The sequence below is a fragment of the Peromyscus maniculatus genome, chromosome 6, assembly GCF_049852395.1.
Source record: "Peromyscus maniculatus bairdii isolate BWxNUB_F1_BW_parent chromosome 6, HU_Pman_BW_mat_3.1, whole genome shotgun sequence".
NCBI lineage: Eukaryota > Metazoa > Chordata > Mammalia > Rodentia > Cricetidae > Peromyscus > Peromyscus maniculatus.
In genome coordinates this window covers 89265570-89293185 of record NC_134857.1, presented here as the reverse complement: position 1 = coordinate 89293185, position 27616 = coordinate 89265570, and the positions used below count along the sequence as shown (strand labels likewise).

Here is a 27616-nt window from a genome sequence, read left to right as displayed (position 1 = left end):
TTATAACTAAGGAAAGCTATAATTATAACTATTTAGTCTTCAACTCCATCAAAGACCTCAGAAGGGTGAAATGTTCCCTAATGACAGAGACACCAGACTGTCTGGACAGTCACCCAAAATGTTATATAGTTTTCCTTGTTAACAAATTCAGAAAAGAAACTCACAAAAGAGTATAAAGTGCATAAGGTTGAGAGACATCAAAAGATAGTTTTGGCTTGGTAATGCAAGTTAATTAGGTACAACACTTTGGACTCACCAAGATAGGATAGATAATGGAGTATTTTCTCTGAATTTGTCAAATGCTAATGAGCTAGACATTGTTAATGTAATCATTGCCTGTATATAGTTACTGTACTTATTGTATGTAGTTTTTCTATGTTTGTTAAAACCTTTGCTTTTTATTTAGATAAAAAAAGGGGAAATGATGTGTGATATTTTGTGTTCTGACAAACAAAGCTTGCTTGGAGTCAGAAGGCAGAGCTAGCCACTAGTTAACCGTAGAGTTCTAGAGGTCTGTACAGAAAGGAGACAGGAAGTGATAAGGTGGGGCGGGCAGAGACAGGATCTCTGCCTTTTTGGTCTGAGGAACCATAGAGATAGGAAGCAGCTGTGGCTGCTCCCCTGCTTCTCTGATCTTCCAGGTTTTTACCCCGATATCTGACTCCTGACTTTTATTGATAAGATTAATTAGATTTACACGTCAGTTTATAAATGTGTTTCTTTTTTATTATTATAAGGAAAATACAATGGAGTTTATTTAAAAGTATTTTAAACTTTGGTTCCATCAAATGACTTTGTTGTTGTCGTCAGTTGTAGAGAATATTTACAAGAATCGTGAACCTGTCAGACAGATGAAAGCTCTGTATTTTATCTCTCCAACATCAAAAGTAAGTATCTCCAGTCTTGAGAGCGAGTCGGGGCCGGGGTACAGCTCAGTGGGAGAGTGTGCTTTCACGTGTGCAAGACCCGTCGGACCTGGATCTTACGGTCGTCTCAGTTGACTTTTGGTTCGTGTGTATGGCAGGGTTTCTGGTTTTCTGTATGTGCACACATGTGCAGGGACCCACGGAGGCCAGAAGAGGAGTTACAGGCCAGTGTGAGCTGCCGGGGTGGGTACCTGACAGTGACACAGGTCCTCTGCAAGAGCAGCAGTGCTTGTAACTGCCAAGCCTTCTCTGCAGCCCTCAGCCTTGATACTGAAACACACAACCAACGGCCAGTGTCTTCACGAAGTATTAAATGGGCCTTAGTAGAAGATTCTTTCTACTGACTGCTTTATTTATGAAGTTTTTCTGTATTAAGTTTTATTTGTACTCCTACCAGTAAGAATGTAAAGGAAAGATTTCCCTTCTCCTGTCATATCTGAAAGCAGAATTAATGATACAAAATGATAGTTGCTTTGCAGCACTTGAGATTCACATACCTCCTGTTGACCCTTAATTTTGGAAGAGATGGAAATGTAGATAAGTCTTTTAAAAAATATTTTAAAAAAATATATTTATTAGCCGGGCGTTGGTGGCGCACGCCTTTAATCCCAGCACTCGGGAGGCAGAGCCAGGTGGATCTCTGTGAGTTCGAGGCCAGCCTGGGCTACCAAGTGAGCTCCAGGAAAGGTGCAAAGCTACACAGAGAAACCCTGTCTCGAAAAACCAAAAAAAAAAAAAAAAAAAAAAATATATATATATATTTATTTATATTTCATGTGTATGAGTGTTTTGTGTACATGTAAATGTGTGTATCATATGCATGCTTGGTGCCCATGAAAGCCAGAAAAGGGCATCAGGTCCCTGGAACTGGAGTTACAGGCCAATCATTGTAAGCCCCTCCCCTCCCCAGTGGGTGCTGGGTCCTCAGGAAAAACTGTAAGCACTCTTAGTCTCTGAGCCGCCTCTCCAGCCCTGAGCAATGTCTTTATTTATCTTAGTCACTTTCCTGTAGTATACATGTCTATGTATAGATTTATGTATGTGTGTATGTATTTTTATGTCAAAGAAATTGCTTCTTTTTTTTCCTGACAAGTACAACTTGACTTGCTTCTTGAGCCAAACTTTTAGTATTGGATTCATTTTTTTTTTTTCTGTGTAATATTTTCTTGCTTGTTTTTTTTTTTGAGACAAGTTCTCACTATGTGTCCTAGGCTGGTCTTGAAGCCACTATTTATAGTGACTTCAGTCAGGCTGGTCTTGAACTTAAGACTGCTGGTTCAGCCTCCTGAATGCTGGGATTACAGGCATAAGCCACCGTGCCCAGCTCTTTGTGATGTCTGAGAAGGCATTTCCAACACCTTTCTTCATTCCCACTTCTAACTAACTCTGTTAAAATCAGAGAAGCAAGCAAACAGAAAAACACCACACAAAGAATACATCTGCGTGTTGACTGCTAGGAACATCGTGTTTGTATTTTAAAGATTTATTTATTATGTATACACACACCAGAAGAGGGCGCCAGATCCCATTAGAGATGGTTGGGAGCCACCATGTGGGTGCTGGGAATTGAACTCAGGACCTCTCTGGCAGAGTGGCCAGTACTCTTAACCTCTGAGCGATCTCTCCAGACCATAAGTGGGAGTTTTTTTTTAAATAATATTTTATAATTTATCCATGATATAGTACTACAAGAAAAAAATGCATGACTGGGGAAAAAATGCAACCTAAAAATGCCATGTTTAGCCGAGTATGTGGCTCATGCCTTTAACTCCAGCTCTTAGAAGGCAGGAGGAGGTGGATCTCTGAGTTTGAGGCCTGCCTGGTCTACATAACAAGTTCTAGGCCAGCCAGGGCTACACAGTATGATTGAATCTGTCTTAGAAAAGAAATAAAAAGAAAAACATACTATTTTTCCACCTAGTATTCAGATTGTCAAAAGCGATGTGTGCGTGCACACGCACACACTCTCTCTCTTAGTTATTCTAGCCATCCATGGTTAATGAAGCAAAGCTTGACATATACTCTTACACTGATAGTATCGGTGTAAGAAAATGGATTCACCATTTTCAAGAAGCTTATTAAAATAATTCTGTTTGGAGTTAAGGAATAAATGGTTAAATTAAGATGATAGGAATAAATTGATTAAATTCTGAGAATTTATAAAAGGTAGTATAAAAGACCACGTGGCCATTAAAAATAAGGTTTGTACCAGCCTGGTCTACAGAGTGAGATCCAGGGCAGGCACCAAAAGTACACGGAGAAACCCTGTCTCGAAAAACCAAATAAATAAATAAATAAAAATAAGGGTTGTATAGATTGAATGACTTAGGAATTCATTTTTAATGTTCAGCGACAAAAGAATCCACAGTTGCACATTCAGTAAAGTAGCAGGCAGTTTAGAGAAGGCAGTGCCTGACGTGTCCCTCATACCTACCCACAACCAGCTCAGCATCTCTCCTCACCTTGAATCAGTTGTCTGTGGGCCCTCCAGACCTCTGTGCAGGTGAGTGAGGCCTGGAAGTCTTTGGGAGCACTGTGAAGACTGTGAAGATTGTGAGATTTGCTTCCCGTGGGCTGGGAGAGCCCGAGACCAGCGTCAGGGTTCCCAGATGAGAATCATGGACGGATTTCAGGAGGTTGGCTGGAGGAGATCTAAGAATCCAAGGGAGATCAGCGGCTGCCAGAAGGGAGGGCCTTAGTGATTTGTCTACTTCACTTTGGTGTTGCCCTTGGGAAGAAAAACTTTGCCTTCCTGCTCCTGTGGAAGTGGCTGTATTTAGGACATCCCACAGTTGACTAATTCCCGTGTGTGGTAAAGAAAAGCATCCAGCCGCACGCCTAAGGAGTCCCGGCTGCCAGAGAGAGGAAGTCTGGTGAAATGAAGAAAACATCGAGCTAGGGAAGGAGCCACTTGAAGACCTTGCTGTCCTGAACAGAAAAGGAGCACAGCATGGAGACCCACGTAGCTTCTGAAACGCTTCCTGGAGCCCAGAGTGTGATTGCTTGTTGAAACAGCTGTGGAAGGGAAGGGAACTCTCCAGAAATGTGAATTAGTAGTCTGTGAGATCAAAACGGCATATCTCTAAGACAAAAAGAAAAATTAACCGTCAAAGACTTACAGATCGAGCTATGTAGTAGTATTGCCAGAGAAGTGGCATCAGAGGGAAGGGGGAGAGTATTAACTTAGTGTTTTCATCTTCCCATCCAAATCATTATCTTTTTCAAAAGAATTTAATGGTATAAAACGGTAGTTGCTTTGCAGAATTTGTGATTGACAAAGCTCCTGTTTATCATTTTCAAGGAGTGGATAGACAAGTCTAACAGTGGGAGCAGGGCCATCTTTCGACTCTTCTGCTGACTTTCGGGACCCTATTCATACTGGGCCGCCTGGCCCAGCCTTAATACAAGGGGAGGGGCTTAGTCTTACAGCAACTTGATGCGCCATGTTTTGTTGATATCCAGGGGAGGCCTGCCCTTTTCTGAACAGAAACAGAGGAGGAGTGGATTAGGGGTGGGGCGGAGGAAGGGGAAATTACGGGATATAAAATAAATACATTTTTTAAAAAGATCAGTTTTTATTTTACATGCATGTGTGTTTTGCCTGCATGCTTGTCCATGTACCACGTGCGTTCATGGTGCCTGCAGATCCAGAAGAGGTATCAAATTCCCTGACACTGGGGGTAAGGACAGTTGTGAGCGCCGTGTGTGTTCTGGGAGCTGAACCCCGGTGCTGGGTAAGAGCAGCACGTGCGTTAACTGCGGAGTGGTGTCTCCAGCCTGGCTGTCTCTCTTTAATGAGCGCGTGAAGGCACGAACTGCCAGTGTGGCCCTGGTGTCTCCCCTGAGGACCCACTAGACCTTCTTCTGCTGTAATGTAGCAGTTGCAGTTCCTGCCTTGCTAACACTTCTCCGTGGTCAGTCTTGGTGATTCCTTTTTCATAGGGTACTGCCAGCACCTGGCAAGGCCTCTCCATTCTCCATCTGTTGTCATCCAATAATCGTGTCATCTGTTGTTTGTGTCCTAGACCTCCTCACTGCCAATAATACCGTCAGTGTACTCCTAGTACCTTCTTGCTGGTACCTTAGTGTGTTGTCTTAATAGCTATCACTGGCTGGAGAAATGGTTATCCTTAAAAATCAGTTTGTAAGTTCAACTTTTAGCCAACAAGAGCTTATTTTATTGAAATAAAATAAACTTCAAAGCCAGCATATTTAAATCAATATTTAAGAAAATATGTGTTAACATCTCACTTCTTTTTAAGTCTGTAGATTGTTTCTTGCGTGATTTTGGAAGTAAATCTGAGAACAAATACAAAGCCGCATATATATACTTCACGGACTGTAAGTGCCTTTGTAAAGGTTATTACCTCACTGTTTAACATGCTGGTGCTTTTAGTGTCTGCTTTTTAGTTTACGTCCATGAGCATTTTGGAATCTTAATCAAAATTCCAATTATTAGGAAGAAGCCTATGGGAAAGTACCAAAGAAAATATTCTTTTTGTTTGGCATATTTTATGGGAGAAAAAAAAATCTATCATATTTTCCCCATTGTATACATTTACATGGAAAGCAGAGGAGAGGAAAGAAGTCCTGAGACATTTATGTTTATGTTTTGTTACATAACTATATTTCAATAAGAAATCTGAAACCAGGCAGTGGTGGCGCACGCCTTTAATCCCAGCACTCGGGAGGCAGAGGCGGGTGGATCTCTGTGAGTTCGAGCACAGCCTGGGCTTGAGAGACCTTGTCTGGGAAAACAGCAGTAGTAGAAGCCTGTTATCCCCTGTGTTTCCTGCCTTGTGCTGACCGTCTGTCTGCGGGGTGGTCTGCTTTATAAAATGCAGCTGCTGTGCATAAAAACAGCACTACATGTTAGGGAATGTATTCAGAAGGAGTGAAGACTTACGGACGTGTGCTTTCCTCCTCAGTTTGCCCGGACAGCCTCTTTAACAAGATTAAGGCATCTTGCTCCAAGTCAATAAGAAGATGTAAAGAAATAAACATTTCCTTTATTCCACATGAATCTCAGGTACTGGTCATTTTTATTTTTTGCTTATAATGGGTTTTCACAATTAGTTTTATAAGCTTGTTCCTAAAGCATGGTCTTAGAATGTTTTATGTATTTATTGGTAAATGTTGTACCTAATCTCCAAGTAAATATTCCCATAATAAATAGAGAAACATGAACAGGGATTGGAATATAACATGAATGATGAAAAGAGGAGTTTACATTTCATATCTGGCCCCAAATCCCATGTCTGTGAAGTTTCGTCAACATTCATCAGATTATGAAATTCAGAGATTTTTTTTTAGCTTTTGTAACTCTTTATGATATTTAAACAAAAGCTTTAAATAAATATTTGATACCATAGAACTGGGAACTAACTGTTCATCTGACAGTTAATGAATCTTTGATTATGATAGTAATGATGAGATTAGTAGCCACCAATAGAGTATTTACTCTGGCAGATAGTTTTCTTGGAATTTAGTGATTTCATCTTTTCACTAGTCCTGTGGATACTTCTATTCCCATGGGGTTTTTTTTGTTTGTTTGTATGTTTGTTTTTTGTTTTTAAGACAAGGTCTCATGTAGCCCTGGCTATCTTGGAACTCACTATGTGGACCAGGCTGACCTGGAACTCATAGAGAGTCACCTCTGCCTCCTGAGTGTTGGGATTAAAGGCGTGCACCGCCGTGCCTGGCTTCTGTACCCATTTTAAAGGCTGGAAATTTAAGAGGTTAAACAACATACCCCAAGTTACACAGCCAATGAATAGATAGGCTTGTTATACTCAGTTCTCTGTTTAGATTTTAGATTATACAGAGGAATAGTTGGAGATTTTTTTGAACTACCATGTCTGTATTTAGGAATAGAAAGATCCTAGATACAGCATTCCTCTTTTAAGCTTTGCTATTTGTGACAAAGACTATAATTCAAATTGTAAAATTTTAAGATTCAAAATATTTTTCTTAAAATTCATCCTTTAATACAATATATAAGTTTAGTGTAGGATGAAAATAGGCTTCCTAAAATCGTGTGTAAACAGTGAATTTAAGCAGTAGTGTAGTAAATGCTGTGGACGTTTCCAGACCGTTACTTCACAACAGATAATAGTTTCAGCCCCAGAATTCATTCAGACCCTACATTTGCTGTGTTTTCAGGAAGGAATTCCATAGCAACGTGACTTAAGTTGATGATTTATGGCAGAAAATATCTATGTGTAAAAAGAAGTCCCTTGAGAAAGGTTACTGCCAGTCTGTGAAATATGATTTAAGGTCCTCTTCCTGTATTTTTTCCTATGTTTTCTCTCCTAATTTACTTCCTTGATATACATCTTATGAAAATTTACTTACAAAAATTATTTTGAGGTAGTATCTGATTATACTAATAAGTACTGGGATTACAACTGTCTAATACCATGCCTGACTTTACCTAAGAAGTTTAATTGATATGGAAACATAATGATGATAATAAAAACATATTAGAAATACATGTGACATACTACTAAATTTAAACTTTGAGCTAGGAGCAGAGGCTTATCTGACTTGCTCTCATAATATTATTTCAGGGCAGGGTGTGATAGAGCATGCCTAAAATAGCAGCGCTGGGGAGGCAGAGGCGATAGGCTGGCAAGAGCAAGGCAGCCTGGTCCACAGAGACTAGAGACTGCTGGGTTTAGGGTGTTCCCCTGTGAGATGATGAGTGCAAGAGCTGTCTGTTCTCATTTGAGAACTAGGAAAGAGATACCAAGTATTCCAAAGTCTGCTCGGCTAGGATTAGGTTCAGCTGAACAGAGCAGGAAAATCTAAACTTCAGTGGCCCAAACAGTGTGAAAATGTACTTCTTTCTGCATAAAAGGTCAGGAAATGGGCTTATAAAACTTACACAATAGCTCTACAAATGTCAGGAGCCTATTCTCTTAGGCATTCCCTTCATGAGCCAGATGATTATAGAATTATTATATTCCTAATTGAGGTAGCAGGATAACAAGATATATAACAAGTAGAGAGACAGAATGAAATAAGAACCTTCATTTGTACTGTATTCGCTAAAATGTAGTCCCACGACTACCCTAAGCACATGGGAAATTGAAGATGTCATAGATGGACGTGTATAGCTGTGCTTCCCAGTGAACTGGAGTTGTTACCGTAAAGTAAGGTATATTTGTTGAGGACACATGGCACAGTCAGCCACAGAAGAAGGGTTTACTAGGAGATTGGGGATTCATTTGTAAAATGAATAGAATTTTACATGGTAGCAATTAAGAGGTACAATCTAAGGGGTAAGAATAACCTGAATGCAAAAACAGAAGCAGAAAGATACGGGAACAGTGGGAATATGGGTCACAAGCAGTGCTGGTAGACTAGATAAGTCTTACCATAAGCTGACTGAGACTGTAGACTCTAGGAGGCTCCAGCTTCCTCAAGATAATAGTTACAGATGAGCTGGTACAGAAAACTTTGGACTGATCCTCAAGTCTTAGAAGTCACTATGAAGTCATTGTGATTGGCCAGGATTTTTTTTTTTTTAAACATCTTCTATATCCTGGGACCTAGGCTGAAGAAGGCAATGGAGATGTCACCAGGAAAAGAAAAAATGTTGGAGCCAAACAGCTGTTTTTTTGTTACTCTTGACGGTCATTTTTGTTGTGAGGATTTGTTTGGTTTTGGTAGGTGTTGGAGACAAACACAGGGCCTTAAACATGTCAGACAAGCGTTCTTCCAATGAGCTTACCATTCTACCACCACACTTATGTACACATGTGTGCATGCACGTGCGTGTGCACATGCACACACACATACACACGAGGGGTTCTTAGAGCTTCTTGTATGATACATGTCTCTTAAACTAACATTCCATAGTCAAGACATCAGTGGGTGGGAAATAGGTTCCCATAGGTCAGTGGTTCTCAACCTCCTTAATGCTGCAACCCTTTAATACAGTTCCTCTTGTTGTGGTGACCCCCCCAACCATAACATTGTGTTCGTTGCTACGTAAGTGTAATTTTGCTACTGTTATGAATCATGATGTAAATATCTGTGTTTTCCAGTGGTCTTAGGTAACCCCTGTGAAAGGGTCATTCGACCTCCCCCCAAAGGGATCAAACCCACAGGATAGGAGCTGCTGCCCTAGGCAGAAGTCCTTTAGGTGTGGGATGGGAACACTTCTGAACAAGCAGCACTACCTGCTGCAGTGGAGTAGTCTACAGTTCATGTGCAGAGTGCTTGCTGGTTGGTACGCCTTTGAGAGCAGAGGCCCTGGGTTGGCACAGCTGATCTTCAGTTTCTGGTCGGGCTGCTGCTGTTGGAAGTTGGTTAGAAAGTTCAGAAAGTAAATGACTGAGTGAAAGGAAAAGCAAGGAAGTTTATTTGTACCTTGTTGCATAACCTGTGTTTGTTACTTCTCCCTTCCTACACCCAATGCCTTATCTAAGTTGAGAGGCATTACTCTCACAGTTTTGAAAACCCCAAACATAGTTTACTGGGGAACTCTCAACTCCGGCCCCGTGTATCCCTCAAATAATATAGCAGTAATGGGCCATTGTAATGCCCAGTTCTTTGTTAGCTGAGCGAGTGAACGTATCTGAGATTTCATTGTATTCATGTGAAGTCTTTGGTCAAGGATGTGATTCTAAGCTAGACAATTAAAGAGGTGTAGATGCAGCCTTGGGAAGCACTAGGTTAAGATTTTTACAGTTTTCTTTCTGCCAGGCAGTGGATGTTTTCAGGTTGGTACTTCCGACTTCAGACTCCTTTCTCTGTTGCACAGGTTGTAAATGCAGTCGGTACACTCTGTATTTGAACAAGACTTGGAGGAGGGAGGCAGACTACACAGGAGGAGACTGAGTCAAGAGATGGAGGGTGAAAGCTGAGGCAGAGAGGCTGAGGAAGGAGACAGCTGTGTCAGGAGGCAGCCGCAAGCACTGGTCCGCCAATGGCTCAGAGCACAGCTCGTTTTCCCTGATAGGTGTTTAGAATCAAGTCTCCAGATTGACAGTGTAACTTCTCTTGACCTAACTTAGGTTTACACTCTTGATGTACCAGACGCGTTCTATTACTGTTACAGTCCAGACCCTAGTAACGGCAGCAGGAAAGAAGCAGTCATGGAGGCCATGGCTGAACAGATTGTGACCGTGTGTGCCACTCTGGATGAGAACCCTGGCGTGAGGTATAAGAGGTAAGGCACGGCGGTGTGCGTATTGTTCGTTGTGGTGCGGCCTAAAGCACCACAGCTCCGCTTCTTCGTATCGCTTTCCGGAGCAGAGTTCCCCTGCACAGTTGCCAGGCCCTGCAGGAAGAAGATGGAGAGCGTAGGCTTCAGACTGACGGCACAGTAACCAACAGCCTGTACTAAATTCCAGAACTAAGTTTGGTTTTGTTTGTTTAATCAGCTTATGCTTTGAGAGCTGTTTTATTGGCTGTAATCTTGGCATTTAATAATTAATCATTACATTTCCACCAGTTTAAATGGCTTTATTATCTGGACACTTGTTACAGTGTCTAAGCATTTGTAGTATTTGATCCCAGTGGGCATTTTAAATAAACTTTAGAATTTTACATACCTGGATTTACTTACTTCTTTATAAAAACGAAGTTTACTGTAAAGTACATTCGTTTTATGTATAAGATTTCTTAGTTCATTCCAATACGAACAGTAGCCGCTTGACCCTCCTGTGAAAAACAGCATCCGAAGTACCACATGGCCCCCGATTGCTCCTGGCCACCTCCCCTTTCCCTCCCCAGAGCAAACTGCTGCTCACCTTTGGCATGTGACTTAGTTTTGCCCGATTTTGAACTGCTCTAGATGAGATCATAGGATTTTGTTTCATCGTTTTTGTTCAGTGTTACTTTGTAAGGACTGTGTGTTGTCAGTCACTTCAGGCTGTAATCCGGGCTCTGCTGCCGGCTGTGTTTAATCCGATCCTAGAATTAATAATTAGAAAACGGAATGATGCTGATAGCTCTCTCATGGGGTTGTTAGAATGAAGGGCGTTCACCTGCTCATCACTAAGAGAGATGACGACACACACTGCTGCTCCATGCAGTGAGTGCACATTGACCGTTCCTTGGCACGTCCATTTGCTGAGTATTGGCGTTTGTCCAGTTGATTGGTGAACCATTTCATGCCAAGTTTATGTATTACTGTACACTCGGTCTCTCTTAATGTGGGCATTTTAAAGTCCGCTGTTGGGAGCTGGCAGGATGGCTCAGCAGGTAAAGGGGCTTGCTCCCCAGGGTCTGGTCCTGAGCTTGAGCCATGGGGCCTGCATGGTGGAAGAAGAGAATCAGTTATCACAGCTGTCCCTGACCTCTGTACCTGCACTACTCCATGCTAGTATCCACAAATAAGTAAACAAATGTAGAAAATAGTGTAGCTAGAGTTTTCCTGCTTTGCCCACAGTCAGGACAAATCTTTGTCACCCGCCAGTCCCACAGCCGCTCAGACCCAACCAAGTAAAAACAGAGACTTATATTGCTTACAAACTGTATGGCCGTGGCAGGCTTCTTGCTAACTGTTCTTTTATCTTAAATTAACCATTTCCATAAGTCTATACCTTGCCACGTGGCTGGTGGCTTACCGGCGTCTTCACATGCTGCCGGTCATGGCGGGCGGCTGCAGTGTCTCTCGGCCTCAGCCTTCCGCTTCCCCTAATTCTCCTCTCTCCTTGTCTCACCTACTTCCTGCCTGGCCACTGGCCAAACAGTGTTTTATTTATTGACCAATCAGAGCAATTTGACATACAGACCGTCCCACAGCACTTCCCCTTTCTTTTTTTTAAAAGGAAGGTTTTAACTTTTACACATCTCCAAAGTCAGCTTGGTATATTTGGGAATTTGGGCGTAGCTTCTCTTACTACTTCCTGCTGGAGGGGGGCGCTGTATCTTATGGGGACACAAAGAAAATTTTAGGATCATGGAGTAGTCCGTAAGACCGTATCGTCTGAGCCAGTTGCCTTGAAACAATTCTGGATGTTGGATCATCTGGGCCATGGTGTCATCGGAGACCTTTCAGGTGGTCTTGGCTGGTCAAACCTGATGTATCTTAATCTGGAACAAATCCATAGCCTCTGGCTTTCTGTGGAAACAAAAGCAGAGCCTCCTTTCCAAAGCAACATATCCTTACATCCAAATTTTGATGTTAAGGTACCTTTAAAACACACATTTTGGCATAACTCAACAGCTTTTGCAATCAAATGTTTCTCTTCAGTTACAAATATCAAAGAGAACATAATCCAGATTCTCTGTGTGGTAGCCATCTTTATGTGGCTTATGTTTTATATTACCTTGAGCCTATTGCTTTAAATTGCAGCCTTCTAAGCCTGAAATGGCGCTGTGGCTGCTGGCTCCGCCCACTTCAGCTTCCCAGCATGGCAGTGGTATGTTTTCCGCCAGCTCTGGGAGCCATCGTGGGTCTATGATTTTATCCAAGCAGCGTGTAGCCCAGAAACCTCTTTTTTTGTACTAGCAAAGGCTAAATCCACCATGCAGCTTAATGTGCCACTTGCAGAGGCCTCATTCCTGCCATACTGCAGATCGAGCTTGCATGCTAGGAACCCGCCAGTAGCTCAAACCGGCAGGCTGCCGCTCATTTGAGAGAGAAAATTAGGAAGCTGTTTTTAGTTCCGTTTTAGAATCTTTTCTCAGGTTTTAGGTGGAAACTCTTGCCAACACGTTGGGCGCCATTTGTAGCTAGAGTTTTCCTGCTTTGCCCACAGTCAGGACAAATCTTTGTCACCCGCCAGTCCCACAGCCGCTCAGACCCAACCAAGTAAAAACAGAGACTTATATTGCTTACAAACTGTATGGCCGTGGCAGGCTTCTTGCTAACTGTTCTTTTATCTTAAATTAACCATTTCCATAAGTCTATACCTTGCCACGTGGCTGGTGGCTTACCGGCGTCTTCACATGCTGCCGGTCATGGCGGGCGGCTGCAGTGTCTCTCGGCCTCAGCCTTCCGCTTCCCCTAATTCTCCTCTCTCCTTGTCTCACCTACTTCCTGCCTGGCCACTGGCCAAACAGTGTTTTATTTATTGACCAATCAGAGCAATTTGACATACAGACCGTCCCACAGCAAAATAGTAACACCTGCTGTTAATTATTAAAGCAATATCATCTCTAACTCAGACATCACCAAACAAGCCTTGGGAATTAGAACTTGTAAGAAATATGCTAATTATGATCTGACTTAGTGGAGCTGAGCTAAGTGGTTTGCCTCCTGCTAGATAGAGTTTGGTGTCTTTTAAGCTTCTACTATTGATGTTGGTTATGCTCAGAAAAGTGAGTAAGCATAAACCATTTTATAATCTAATAGTTTGCATTCAGACATATTTATTTATTAAAAATGAAACAATAGCCATAGCTTTAAAAATTCTGGGGCTGGGAGATAGCTCCATTGGTAAAATACTTGCCTCGCAGGCATGAGGAACTGAGTTCGGATCCCCAGCAGTCACAAAAGCCCATGTTCGTGTGTCTGCCACACCAGCACTCAGGAAGTAGCCAGCCAGTCTAGCTGGAAGGGTGAGCTCCAGTGTCAGTGGAGACCCTGTCCCAAACAAATAAGGTGAAGGGTGACAGGAAAACCCCAGTGTTAACCTCCGGCCTCCACAGACACACAGATGGGCTCACCCATACACACACACATACCACATGCATCATAAATACACAAATTCTACCTGTTCTCTAACAGAATATTCCTTTATGCTATATAAACTGTTAAGGTGCTAGTGGAAGAGCATTTTCCACCATTTTTCTTGTAGGTTTAGAAAATAATACTGATACCACTGATCATAAAGATACAACTTAAAGTATGATGCCCCCATTCTTACTGTTTATTATGAAATATCTATTGACTTTTATTTATATATCTGCGTTTGTGCCTGCATGAACTTATTGCACCACGCATTGCACATGTTGCCGCCAGGCCAGAAGAGGGACTGGAGTTACAGGCAGTTAGCTGCCTCGCGTGGGTTCTAGGAACCAAACCCACGTCCCCTGCAAGAACAGCGAGCACTTGAAACCACTGAGCCTCTCTACCAGTGCTGCCATTTTATAAGACAGAGCGTACATGGTTTTAATCAGTAGCTACATTGGAAAACTGCGCAAAGGAGGGAGTGTGAGGAAATCCCAGACTGCTACTAGGGGTATAATGGTCACTTCACTTGGAAAGCAAAGCCGCGCATGCGTATACCCTCTGACCCAGGATTCATCCCTCCATATTCAGTGTACCTAGAGAAATGTATGCATGGAGAAATGTGCCAAGCATATTTTTCCATGTTGTTTTTAATGGTATGAAATGGAGAATGGTTTCGGTGACCATCTACTTTCAGGGGATGAATATATAGAATCTGGTGTAGTGATGGAGGGAGGGGATATGGGAATGGCAACTCTATATGTAACATTCCTTCATATTAAAATATCTGAAGCACATGCTGAAGTTATGGCAATTATGTGATATGTTTAATATCTGAAGTTTTCCATATTTGTAAATTTTTGCATTTTAGAAACATAAAGTTGCAAAATCTTATTTTAGAATTTAACTTTTACAGTATTGTAAAGTGTGTCCTGAAAGATAATTGTTAAAACATTTTTTTCCATTTCTAGTAAACCTCTAGATAATGCCAGTAAGCTTGCACAACTGGTTGAAAAAAAACTTGAAGACTACTACAAAATGGATGAAAATGGCCTAATAAAGGTAATTTGTAAGTGGCAAGTCATGACTTCCCAAAATCTGTATTTCCTTTATAAATCAGAGCAACCTGTGTTCATTCATTTTCTAGTATCGATTTGGAGATCATTAAGATGGATCTACAGTTCTGATTTGAGAGTCCTTAAGCAGAAACCTTAGTAGATAGTGTGGTTTGACAGTGTGGTCTAGGAGGAGGCTGGAGGCTTTGAAGCCATTTAGTGAATAATTATGTTAATTAAGGCATCTTCTTTGAACTAAATTTTTGTCTCTAGAAAGTGGAAATAATAATGCCTATTTTTAAGCTAATGAAAGGATTAAATGAGTTAATGTGTATGGAGTCTTCAGAATAATGGCTTCCACTAAGTTAATATTTAATAAATGCTGGGATTCCCACTATTACTTGCTCTGCAACCTTGAGTTGTTTCTCATCTCTGAAATGAATGAGATAATGTATGCCTTGCTTGGCTGATAGAATTAGATGAGGTAACATCTAAGTATATTGTACATGTAAGAGTAATAAATAGCAACCTTTGTTACTGTCTTCTAAAAATTATGTAATGTAATCAGAGAGTAAGGTTGGGACCTGGGGAATGCCAGCATGTAAGTGTGGCTGGAGAAGGAAGAAGAGCTGAGGAAGGAGATGGACAGGTGGTGTCGGAGGCTGAGAGGCTGTATCACAATAGCTGGATCGTAAGGCAGGAACTGCCTTAGCTCAGAAGAGGAGATGGCCAAGGAAACCACTGATTGTTGGCGCTGAGCTGTCAGCGGCTCGAGAGGCATACACAGAATACAATGGCAACACAGGCTGGGACGTCTCTTACTCTCAACCAGTCTTAGGAGGCATCCTGCAGGAAGAGGCCCCGAGCTTCAAGAATGACTATAGCGTGAGAAAGATGATAATATAATAATAGCTCATAAAAAGGTAAAATTGAGTGTTAGACAGCATGAATGGAAGATGTCAGTTTAGAAGTTCTGCTGGTTACTTGAAAAGTTAGTGACTTTTGCCTTGGAGGTCTAGTGCAAGCCTTATTCTGTTACAAAGGTAGAGTGGCCTTATAAACATAGTGGGCAGTGAATAGAAATATTTGTTAAACCAAAGAATTTTAGTAAATCTCTCTTTAGTCCTGTATAGTTTCAGTGGAAAAAAGGCAAAATGCTCACTTGCTCTCTCCCTCCCTCTCCTTTTTATTCTTTCTCCTGGGAAATGACATGGCCTTCAATTGATACCTTTCTTATTCAAGCACCTGATGAAGGCTTACCTTTTTTCGGAGCCTTTCCTGATTCTTCAAGCCAAGTGCTACCATGGTCTCTCATATCCCAGGCTTTTCTGTAAATGCCCAGGACTGCCTTTTAGTTTGTATGTTTCTGCAGACTCAGCTCATGGATGTTGTGTTTCATGGTAATGCATTTAACCTTCACAACAGTCTCACAAGGGAGAGGTTCTGTCGTTTTTATATCGTTAATACTAACGTAAGAAAGGTGAAAAACTTAGCTGAGGTCATACAACAAGAAACCGACCATGGCTGAACTCAACCCCACATTTGATTCCAAAGTCTTTATCACTGTACCTTTCTGCTTCACCTTTATTAGGAGAGGCGGTAATTCAGGCGCATTTTAAAAGTCTAGCTTATGTGATTTACCTCTGTCTGCTAAGTGTAAAGTCATGGGAAATGACTGAATTATAGTTAGTTACCTCATATTTCTTTGACTAATAAGCTAAAGAGTTATCTACGTTTAAGAGTGAATTGTGAACCAGGATTGGTACCACAGGCCTGTAATCCTAGTTTACTTTGGGGGCTGAAGAAGGAAGATCACAAGTTCAGGGCCTGCCTGGGGTACAAAGTAAGCTCAAGGCTAGCCTATCTCAAAATCAAAAGTGAGTAATAGCTTAGTGGTAGAGCATCTGCCTGGGTTTGATTCCCACTACCACCACCCCCTTCACCCCTCAGAAGAACTGGAGAAGATTCAAACATTAGCAGTAGAATTTCCAAACACTGCTACTCAGCCACTGTTTAGTGGTTGGTGTTGTGTTTGAGTTAATGTTAACAGGGTTTTTATTATGATTTATAGTCTTAGTTGTCATTAATATAATCTCTATTTTTTGTTTCTGGTTTTTTGTTTTGTTTTGTTTTGTTTTGTTTTGTTTTTTGAGACAGGGTTTCTCTGTGTAAGAGCGCTGGCTGTCCTGGAACTCACTCTGTAGACCAGACTGGCCTTGAACTTACAGAGGTTCACCCGCCTCTGCCTACTGAGTGCTGGAATTAAAAGCATGTGCCACCACTGCTTGGCTAATATAATCTCTACTCTTAAAATAGCATAGTAGTCAAAGTACAAGCGTTGGGATAAAGCTGCAATGGCCTCATTGTCATGTGGATATGATAGTGTCTGTCTCAAGGGTTGCTGTAAGAACTGTGACGTGGTACCGCTGTGAAACAAGTATGTCTTTGTTGTCTAGCAAATGTCTAGCACAGAGAACTCAAGTAGTAGCTACTATTCATAATTTATGTCAGCCCTATTTTTTGTGGAACTGAATGGACAGGAAGATAACTTTGGCCAGGAGGAGTAGTAGTATGTGTCTGTAGGTCCAGCACGTGAGAAACTGAGGAAGGATGGTGAGGCCAAAGCCAGCCTGGGTTAGCTACATAGTGAGATCCCGTCCTGGAAAAAGAAGAAAAGAAAAAAAGAATATTTAGGGAAAGCTAGATGTTACTTCTTCAAAGACCATTAGGGACTATTATACTGATGTCTGTAGCCTCTTAACTAATTATGAAAATGTTAGTTGTGTAGTCCTGTTTTTCCCTACTGTGCCGCTCATTTTTTTTTTTGTTTTAATATCATTTCACATCTTAAGGCAGTTAACCATTTGTTTTATTGTGTGTTTTTGTTGAGGGAAAGGATTAAATTTACTTTTATTAAATATTAAAATTATTATTAAAAATTTAAAATATTAAAAATGTGTTCAGATAAAGATACTGAAATTTCTTAAGATAATTTTATCTTGTTATTCTAGGGTAAAACTCATTCCCAGCTCTTAATAATTGACCGTGGCTTTGATCCTGTGTCCACTGTCCTGCATGAACTGACCTTTCAGGCAATGGCATATGATCTACTACCAATTGAGAATGATACATACAAGCAAGTATAAATTGAAGGGCTCATAGAGGGCTTGTAGACAGACTCTTTAATGACTCACGACTCTTTAATGACTCACGGTGACGGCAGAAAGCTGAAAGACCTGGGACCTGCTTGTTCAGAGCCCTCTTTCTCTCTCTCTCTTTCTCTCTCTCTCTCTCTCTCTCTCTCTCTCTCTCTCTCTCTCTCTCTCTCTCTCTCTCTCTCTCTCTCTCTCTCTCTCTCCTGTAACTGTAACCCTGACAAAATGTTCACTCTGTAAGCTAATGGGCAGCTTGCTTTAGAAGCTTTTAAGTGCATTTACCTCCTTAACTATTCCACAACAGAGGTGCATTTAAACAAGTTGAATTAGGACTTTTCACTTACATTCAGAGTAAATGTCAGGCCCATTATTATTTCTTTTTCATTTATTTATTTTTATTTTATGTGCATTGATATTTTGCCTTCGTGTATGTCTGTGTGAGGGTGTCGGATGCCTTGTGGGTACTGGGAATTGAATGTAGGTCCTCTGGGAGAGCAGCCAGTGCTCTTAATCACTGAGCCATCTTTCCAGCCCCCCATTATTATATTCCATATATATTATAGTCGAAATGATTTGGCTGTGTTTATTCTAAATCATATACCCCAAAGTGTCTTGTCAATGTAATTTACAACAGCTATTGAGAATAGGCACGATTTTACTCTTTTCTAGTTATTCATGTAATCTTTAAGGAAGGATATTACTTTTCAAGAAAGGGCAAGTAAGTGAAGTGAGAAGCCATTTTACTTACCATCATTTAATTTACACATATATGCACACATTCATTGTGCTTTTTGACATCATGATATCTAAATTCCAGATAGTCATTTCTCAGCCAGTATTTGCTATTTGAAGCCAGGCATACAGCACACATCCGTGATTCCAGCATTTGGGAACATTTAGCAGAAGAATCATGACTTTGATGCCAGCCTGGACTACATGGCAGGATTCAAGCCAGATTTACCACTTGAACACAGTAGTAAAAATGAGTATTTGTTTTAGGAAATTTTGTGTATATTAATTTAGTAGAGCTGGGTCCAGTGATTCAGACCTATAATTTCAGCTGCTTGGGAGGCTTAGAGAGGCTTAGGCAGGAACATCACAAGTTCAAGGCCAGTCTGGGCAATCTAGTAAGACCCTAACTCAAAAAAATTTTTTTTTACATTTAAATAAATGAATAAAAAAAGGACTTAGTTGTAGCGCCCTTGCCTAGTATGTATGAAGCCCTACGTTAAATCCATTGTACCACAAAAATAACCTAATTAAGTAATAGTAGTTTATTAAATAAATGCAACTTTTGTTAATTATGATACTTTGCAATTTTTCTTAAATTGTGTATTTTCTATTGTGTTTTTTTAAACCTTGGTTTTTTTGAGTTTTTTTTTTAAGTTCTTCTGTATTGTTTGTATCAATATTAGCCAGGAAATCAATAGAGCCATTTTTCTATTGTAAAAATTGTTTTCAGCAGTTGTTTGGAATTTTCAGAAGTATTATCTACACCCCTGTTACCCTATAGGTCTCCAAGCTGCATTGTTCAGTAGGTTTGGAAAAGAATCTGGTATCAGACAATAGAGAATTTGGTTCTAGACTTGCCAGAAGTTTTAGACAGCACTTACCTAGTATTAAAATGTGTTCTCTCCAGGTTTAATTGCTTGAGAAAGTAAGGAAGGTGGTTAATTTTTTAAAAGACAACAATACCCTTTGACCAAGTCACAAAAGTTCAGAGAGAAGACCGACTGATACAGGAGTCTACCCTCCCTGTGTTCCATGACTTCTTATTAACAGTAGTGTTGTGGTGTTTTTGCCGTGCGTGCGTGCGTGTGTGTGTGTGTGTGTGTGTGTGTGTGTGTGTGCGCGAGCTCACGCACGCGCCTTGCCATGCATGTGGAGTTCTGAGGACCGTCATGCAGAGTGGGTTCTCTCCTTCCTCCGTGAGTCCCAGTGGTTGAACCCCAAACTCCAGCCTGACAGCCTTCTACTGTGAGTGCTTTCATCCACCAAGCCAGCCAGAAAGTCTACCTCTGTTACTAAATCCAAAAGTCTGGTCTCACTGCTTCCTAGGGTTGGAGTGTCGTTCTAGTGTTCAGTTTGGGGACTCTGTTTATAGACTTTCAAAAGAACACTTAGTCTCAAGTTTTGTCTGCCATCGGCTCACTGAACCATAACTTCAGATTCATATCAACTCCCTCGTCTTAAGCTTGTGTGTCCACCTGAGTTGCTGGTGGCCCTCTTCAAAGCTCCCCTTAGTAAATGCAGCTCCTATCTCGTAGTTACTTGCTCAGTCATGGCCATTAAGTTCAAAAACACTCAGTTCCGTAGTAAATCTTTAGGACTACATTTTAAAGACCCAATTTTTCAGCTGACCTAGCCTCAAGCTCGTGATGTTGCCCACACTCACTGTCTTCTGTCTTTGGGCCCCGCCCCCTTCAGTTTTTCCCCAACTCAGGAGAAAGAAAATCTTAGTAAGATCCAGGTCAATGCATATTACTTCACTCAGAACCTTTAAATTACTTCCCGTTTTCCTCAGAGACAAAGGAAAGGAAAGTGGGTACAGTCGTCCCCAAGCCTCACATCACCTGTGTCCCCCCATTGGAGTTTGATTTGATGGCCTGCTGTTCACCCCTGTGTTCCACACACTGTAGTGGGGCTCACCTCCCTGCTAATCTCCATCACATACATCCTCCCAGGGCCTCACTATGGAGCCCTGGCTGGTCTGAATTTCACTGTGTAGAGCAAGCTGGCCTTGAACTCACAGAGGTCCACCTGCCTTTGCCTCCTGAGTGCTGGAATTAAAGGCGTGCCACCCTGCCTGGCCTCCATCACAAGTTTTGCTGTAAAGAGGAATTTCTGCTTACTCAGGCTGTGCTTCTATCGTGAGGACCTCTTTAAATTTGCTCTAACGGGCTGTTGTCATCTTGGAGTGTTGCCCTCATGCTACTGGTTTGCTTATGATCCACTCAGATGGCAAAGGCGTTATGTAAGCACACACTGGTAGTTTGCATGAAGAAGGGCTTCCATGCTTAGGTCAACCTTGTCATTAAGCACAGCCATTATATCTTTGTGTATCTTAGACCACACAGGAAGATTGTTGTGTAAATGAAGCCTATAACATGGGGTTATAGGAATTACTGCATTTATAGAACAGAAATGGGGGGCTGGAGAGATGGCTCAGCGGTTAGGAGCACTGGCTGCTCTTCCAAAGTACCCGGGTTCAATTCCCAGCACCCACATGGCAGCTCACTGTCTGTAACTCAAGCTCCAGTGTATCTGATACCCTCACACAGACATGCATGCAAGCCAAATACCAGCACACATAAAAATTAAATAAATAAATATTACTTTTAAAAAAAAAAGAACAGAAATGGACATGTATTGTCCATAGTTCAGAACTAAGAAAATGCTGTGTAGTCCCTAATCTGCCTCAGGAAATTGACATTCCCAAGGACAGTGGAGTCTTTTCTACCTGCACAAATAGAAGAAGGGTATTTGTACTAAAAAAGAAATGGCATTAAGGAAATCAGTCAAAAGCCCGTTTCATGGGTTCCGTGAACTTGAATTGCTGCTTACTCCGGGAGAGCTTGGTAAAGCTGTCACAGTATTTTCACAGCCATGTTAGTTTTTCTCATTTCTTCTGTTCTTTAAAGGAGGTGTGACTATAGGGTTGGTTAGGATAAAGCCTCAGATGATGGGTTGTGAATTTGCACCAAACATTCCCAGCAGGCTGACAGGAGCCATAGCTCCTAGTGGATGTTTGTTTGATGGCTGAACTGTGGGTTGTTAGCATATCACAATCATTTTAAGCGATTAAAGACACAGCTGCTTGTATATTCAGCTTTGTTGTTCGCTTGATTAGTCTTTGTATTTGAGACAGGGTCTCATGGAACTCAGGCTGGCCCTGAACGCTGTTGTCAGGGTGACCTTGACTCCGGTCCTTCTAACTTCTGCCTTCCAGGTGCCGCTGCACCTAGCTGCTTTTATTCTTAAAGCTCACTGTGGGCTGTTGAATTTTTGCTTTGTAAGATGACATTCTGCCAAGACTGTAAACCTAGCATCTGAGAGGAAAAAGATGTTTTCCTAGATTTCTAATAGAAGGTTCTAATCTGCTTTGGGTTTTGACCCCCTCACGTTGCAGACTGAGTCTGTACTCTTCAGTTTGTTTTTCAAAATTGTTGTTTAGAATAACATTTCTTCTGCTTTCTGAGGAAGAGAATCCCAAACTGTTCTCCTTGGTCTGTTTAGATACAGAACAGATGGAAAGGACAAAGAAGCCATTCTCGAAGAAGACGACGACCTGTGGGTCCGGGTCCGGCACCGGCACATCGCGGTTGTCTTGGAGTATGTGAGCCTGTTCTAATTTACTCTGTAGTTTAGGTACTAAATTATTAAAGTATGTTTTATAACTTTCAAATAGTTTTGTAAAGAACTAACTTAGAAATTTTTCTCACATATCTGACAGGGAAATTCCAAAACTTATGAAAGAAATTTCATCAACAAAGAAAGCTACAGAGGGAAAGGTAAGAGTCTTTCAGAGTGATAGCAGAGGAACATTTTTACTCTTAGAGACCTCAAGTTGAAGTCAGTCTCACTATGGAGCTGAGGATGACCTTGAACACGAGTTCCTGCCTCCATCCCTCGGGTGCTAAGATTGCAGCTGTGTGCTACACAGGTCATTTAGTAATTGTGGGGTGTGTCTGTGTGTGTGTGTGCATGACTGTGTGTGTGTGTATGACTGTGTGTGTGTCTGTGTGTGCATGACTATGTGTGTGTCTGTGTGTGTGCATGACTATGTGTGTGTCTGTGTGTGTGCATGACTGTGTGTCTGTGCATGACTGTGTGTGTCTCTGTGTGATATGTGTGTGTGTCTCTGTGTGATGTGTGTGTGTGTCTCTGTGATGTGTGTGTGTGTGTCTCTGTGTGATGTGTGTGTGTGTCTCTGTGTGATGTGTGTGTGTCTCTGTGTGATGTGTGGTGTGTGTGTGTGTGAGAGAGAGAGAGAGAGAGAGAGAGAGAGAGAGAGAGAGAGAGAGAGAGAGATGTGGCGGTCGGTCAGAGGACAGCTTTTGGCGGTTGCTTTCTCTCCTACCTTGCATGGGCTCCAGGGCTCAAGCTCAGGCGACCAGGCTTGCACAGCAGGTGCTTTTACCCACTCCGCCCGCCACCTTGTCGGCCCTGCAGAGGCAAATTGTAAACAAGTTGAAAGTGAAAATGGCCGGGCAATGGTGGCGCACGCCTTTAATCCCAGCACTCAGGAGGCAGAGCCAGGCGGATCTTTGTGAGTTCAAGGCCAGCCTGGCCTACAGAGCGAGATCCAGGACAGGTACAAAGCTACACAGAGAAACCCTGTCTCGAAAAACCAAAAAAAAAAAAAAAAAGAAAAGAAAGAAAGTGAAAACGATGAAAATGACTGTTAGCTTTCCATTTGGGGACCATTCTAGCACAGAGAGAGGTAGAGAAACTCCTGTGTACCCATCACCTCATCTTTGAAAATTAGCGTGTTTACCTGTGTCACTGCCATTACCATTTGGGTTTAAAGGCCGTTCAGTCAGTTTCATCAGGGCATAGATGAGGGCTGGTGGGGTTTTGTGAGAATCTCACTGTCACCTTTGCTGGCTTATAGACAGGGCTGGCCATGAACTCAGAGCTCAGTCTGCTCCCAAGTGCTGAGATTAAAGTCCTGCACTACCTTGCCAGCCCAGATAGGTGAGGCTTTTAGTATTGAAGTACAGTCTGTAGTGCACAGACCTTACTGTGTACCAGCTTGTTTTTTCTTACATGTACACATTTCCATGTTGTTCTCAGTCTGATGCTAGTGCACGTTTTCTTTGTGCTGTTATTATAAATAGCATTAGTTTCAAAATTCTATTTTGTTAGCATATAAAATATAGGTGTTTGTAAATTTTTACTATGGATCTCATGATCCTAATCAACTTATTTTTTTAATACTAATACTTACTTTAAAGATTAGATATTTTATTTTATTTTATTTATTTTTTAGATAGGGTTTCTCAGAATAGCCCTGGCTATCCTGTCATTGAATCTGTACACCAGGCTAGACTCAAACTCGCAGAGATCCACTGCCTCTGCCTCCCGAGTGCTGGGATTAAAGGCGTGCGCCACCACAGCTGGCTTCTTTCTTTGTTACTCTGTCCATGTGATGAATCACAGTCACTGTTTGTCTAGTGCTAACCAGCTGTCTCTCTGAAATGAACTCCACTTGGTCTTGATGCCGTATCCTGAGTACTCATGGGTTCCAGTACTGAGCACTTGTTTCCTGTCTACGGGAATACTTCCTATAACGTGACTCTTTGTGACGTTCTTATCCAGTTGTTATATAAAAATTATGGTTTTGTTTTTTTTTTTTTGGTTTTTCAAGACAGGGTTTTTCTGTGTAGCTTTGCGCCTTTCCTGGAACTCACTTGGTAGCCCAGGCTGGACTCGAACTCACAGAGATCCACTGCCTCTGCCTCCCGAGTGCTGGGATGAAAGGCGTGCGCCACCACTGCCTGGCTCCAAATTATGTTAATCTTATAAAATGAGTTATGATTCTCTCATTTTATCCTGAAAATATTTGTGTAACTTAATTGTTCTATTGTGATTTGAATTCACCATTGAGATAGAGTATCCTTCCCAAAGGTCTTTAGTTATAATTCATGTAAGTTCTTTAGCATGAATATATATGTATATACTTATTTATTTATATGCTATGAATGTGTATATATATAGCATATACACGCTGTGCATGTGTGCCTTTACCAGATTTTATTTCTTGTGTCAGTTTTTTTTTTTTAACTTTTTTTTTTTTTAAAGATTTACTTATTTATTATGTATACAGCATGTATGACCAGAAGAGGGCACCAGACTTTATGGTTGTGAGCCACCATGTGGCTGGGAATTGAACTCAGGACCTCTGGAAGAGCAGTCAGTGCTCTTAACCTCTAAGCCATTTCTCCAGCCCTCTTGTGTCAGTTTTGAGAGACTGCTTTTCAAGAATTTATCTACTATGCTTAACTTTTGAACTATTTTCTTAGCCTTTCAGCGTGAATAGAATGTATACTAATGTTCTGTTTATTAATCTTGATATTATTAATTTGTTTTTCTCATGATTTTTAATGCTCCTACATTTAATATTCTTACTATTTCAAAGAGCCATGGTTATAGCTTAGTGGTCGAATACCCGTCTAACATGAATGATTGCCTGGATTCTAGCCCCAATACTGCAAATATATGTGCTTTTGGCTTGGTTGATTTTTCTCTGCTATAGGTTCGTTTTGTCTGTCTGTTATTGTGTGTATGATGCATGTGTGGTGCATGAGTGCCGTGGTGGACATGGAGAGGGCAGAAGACAGCGTAGTCAAGTCCCTTCTCTCCTTCTGTCTTCGTGCGGGTTCTGGGGACAACACAGATCACCAAGCCTTCGTGGCCAGCAGTTCCCCTGCTGGGCCATCTTGCTGGCTCTGTTGTAGGCTAGTTTTAGATTCAGTTTACTTGTACAGTCTTAGTGTCCTTCCATTTTGTTTGATTTAATTGTTTTGTAGGTCCTTGAATTGAACATTTAGAGTATTAATTTTTTAACTTCTCTCCTACTGTGTCTATTTAGAGTTATTTCCTTCTCAACATTAGCTAAATCATAGGGGATTTGGAATGGCTTTTTTCCTCTTTCTTTTGTTTTTGATTTTGGTTATTTAAGATGTGATCTGGATGTTTGGAGTGTTTGCTTAAATCTTTTTGTTTTGTCTGAATCAGAGAATGTTACCACGTCCTTAGCACTGAGACTCTTCTGAAATCTCTACCCACTGAGCTACCTGGTTAGTGTTTTCCTCCAGGCCTGTGAGTACAGGGAGTCAGGACACCACTGCACTCGTGTTTATCTTGTATTCTGGCTGGTTCCCCTCTCGATGACTCTCAGCTCCTGGACCCTACCTCGGCAACCCTGAAATAACCGTCCCGGGCACAGGCAGGCTGAGCACAGTGGCCAGCTGCCCTGCTTCCCCATCTCCCTCCATTGCCCCGAAGGTACTGTTTCCTCTGTCCCCAGGGAAGAGTAGCCCATATCAGCTGCTTTACTGTGATAGAGTCAGAAGCCCCCTAAAGTGCTTTTAAAACTAGCTTGTTTACTAAATTAGCTGAATTTATTAATACTTAAAAGTTCTGGATTGGAAGCTGTAATGTGAAATAACTGAATCATGGATTTGCTTAAGTTTTTTGTTGTGTTTGTTTTTCCTAGACGTCACTTAGTGCTCTTACCCAGCTGATGAAAAAGATGCCCCACTTCCGAAAACAGATGACGAAGGTGAGCAGTGGCCTGTGTGAGACACTCTGCCTTTGACTGTCTGCTCCTGTGGTCGGGCGCATCAGCGTCCCTGGAATAGTTAGTTGCTGGTCGTTGTCCTCCCAACCTTTACTGTAGATCTGAGAAATGCCCAAACTAACCAAACTAGCCACTGACTTTTCTGTCAATATCATTTGCATTGTTTAAACCTTTTCTAAAACTTTGTCTTAAACAGCTAAACAGAATAATTTTAGTATTTCTCAGCCTCATAGAAAAATTCAGTGTGAGATTATCTAGTGGCTGTTCTGTTTCCAGTACTGGACACCAACCCATACATTTCCTTAAATTAATAGTTACAGATGAGATTTAAAATCATCTACATCCAGATAAACTCACTTTCTTTCCATTCTTTTCCTTCTATCCCTTCTTCTCTCCTTCCATCCATCTGTCCACTTATCCATCAGTCCATCCATCTTTGGTAGGCTGAGATAAGTCTCATTCTAGTTCACACTGAACCGGAACTGACTGTAACCCAGGCTTGTGGCAGACTTGTGGCAGTCCTCTGACCTCATCCCTGAGACTGCTGGTACTGTAGGTGTGAGCCGCTGTGCCTAGCCCAGCCTGTGCTAGCAACAGCTGACTTTTCACATTTTATAATGCATACCCCAGTTAAGAAGCAGTAATAGAAAAGAAACCTTTTGTTGTTGGTTTTAGGCGTTGACTCTTCCTTATTCAGTTTTCAATGCTCTTCAGACTCCACACAGACTCAGCACTGAGTTCTGTTCTTGATGTCTGTTGACTATCCATGAGTTACAGTGATTCTCACTTCCTTTCTTGAGCTGATTGTCTTTCTTGCATGTTTCTTTCTTGCATTTAAACCCATACCATCTTAAAACTTTAATTTGGGGGCTGGAGAGAAGGCTCAGCAGTTAAGAGCTCTGGCTGCTCTTCCAGAGGGTCCAGGTTCAGATCCCAGTGCCCACCTGGTAGCTGACAGTCATTTGTAACTCCAGTTCCACAGGATCCAATGCCCTCTTCTGGCCTCTGGGCACCAGCCTCACACACAGCTGGCACATAAACATACAAGCAGGCAAAACACCCATAGACATAATTTTAAAAAAAAGTTTAATATCATCAGTTACACAAAAAGTAATTAAAATGTTACATATAATCACTTTCCTCTGTTTTTCAGCAAGTTGTCCATCTTAACTTAGCTGAAGATTGCATGAATAAGTTTAAGCTGAATATTGAGAAGCTCTGCAAAACTGAGCAGGTATGTACCGAGCCAGAAACACCCACGTGTGCAGTGCCTTTCCAGATCGACTCTGTAAGCTGGCATCTAACTGCTGGCTCAGTACAGTGGTTCAGCTCCAGACTCTTGGAAGGGGACTGACCTGGGTGATGTTGGCTTCCTGGTCCCTGCTTCCTCCTCACACACACCTGACACGGGAGACTTCTAGTGAGAAAAGGCTTGTTTGGGCTCACAGTTGTGGTGGGTTGTGTTTGGTTTTGGTACTGGGACACACTTGGTTGAGAATACTTGAGATTTACAGTTTTCTGATCAGTTAGCTTCACTGCTTTTA

General features: G+C 41.7%; 1 protein-coding gene across 2 annotated transcripts in view; it reads left to right on the top strand.

Moving 5' to 3' along the window:
- The window catches only part of Stxbp3 (syntaxin binding protein 3), a 50634-nt gene that overhangs the window by 13680 nt on the left and 9338 nt on the right, over window positions 1-27616 (top strand). For both annotated transcript variants that reach the window (XR_013052306.1, XM_006979454.4), the window contains exons 4-13: window positions 811-887; window positions 5189-5267; window positions 5855-5955; window positions 9950-10104; window positions 14529-14619; window positions 17624-17748; window positions 22004-22099; window positions 22221-22278; window positions 25989-26054; window positions 27226-27306. Coding sequence is in view for 1 of the 2 variants with exons in the window: in XM_006979454.4 (XP_006979516.1) it covers window positions 811-887; window positions 5189-5267; window positions 5855-5955; window positions 9950-10104; window positions 14529-14619; window positions 17624-17748; window positions 22004-22099; window positions 22221-22278; window positions 25989-26054; window positions 27226-27306 (929 nt within the window). In the remaining variant the exon portion in view is untranslated. The remainder of the gene's footprint in view (window positions 1-810; window positions 888-5188; window positions 5268-5854; window positions 5956-9949; window positions 10105-14528; window positions 14620-17623; window positions 17749-22003; window positions 22100-22220; window positions 22279-25988; window positions 26055-27225; window positions 27307-27616) is intronic.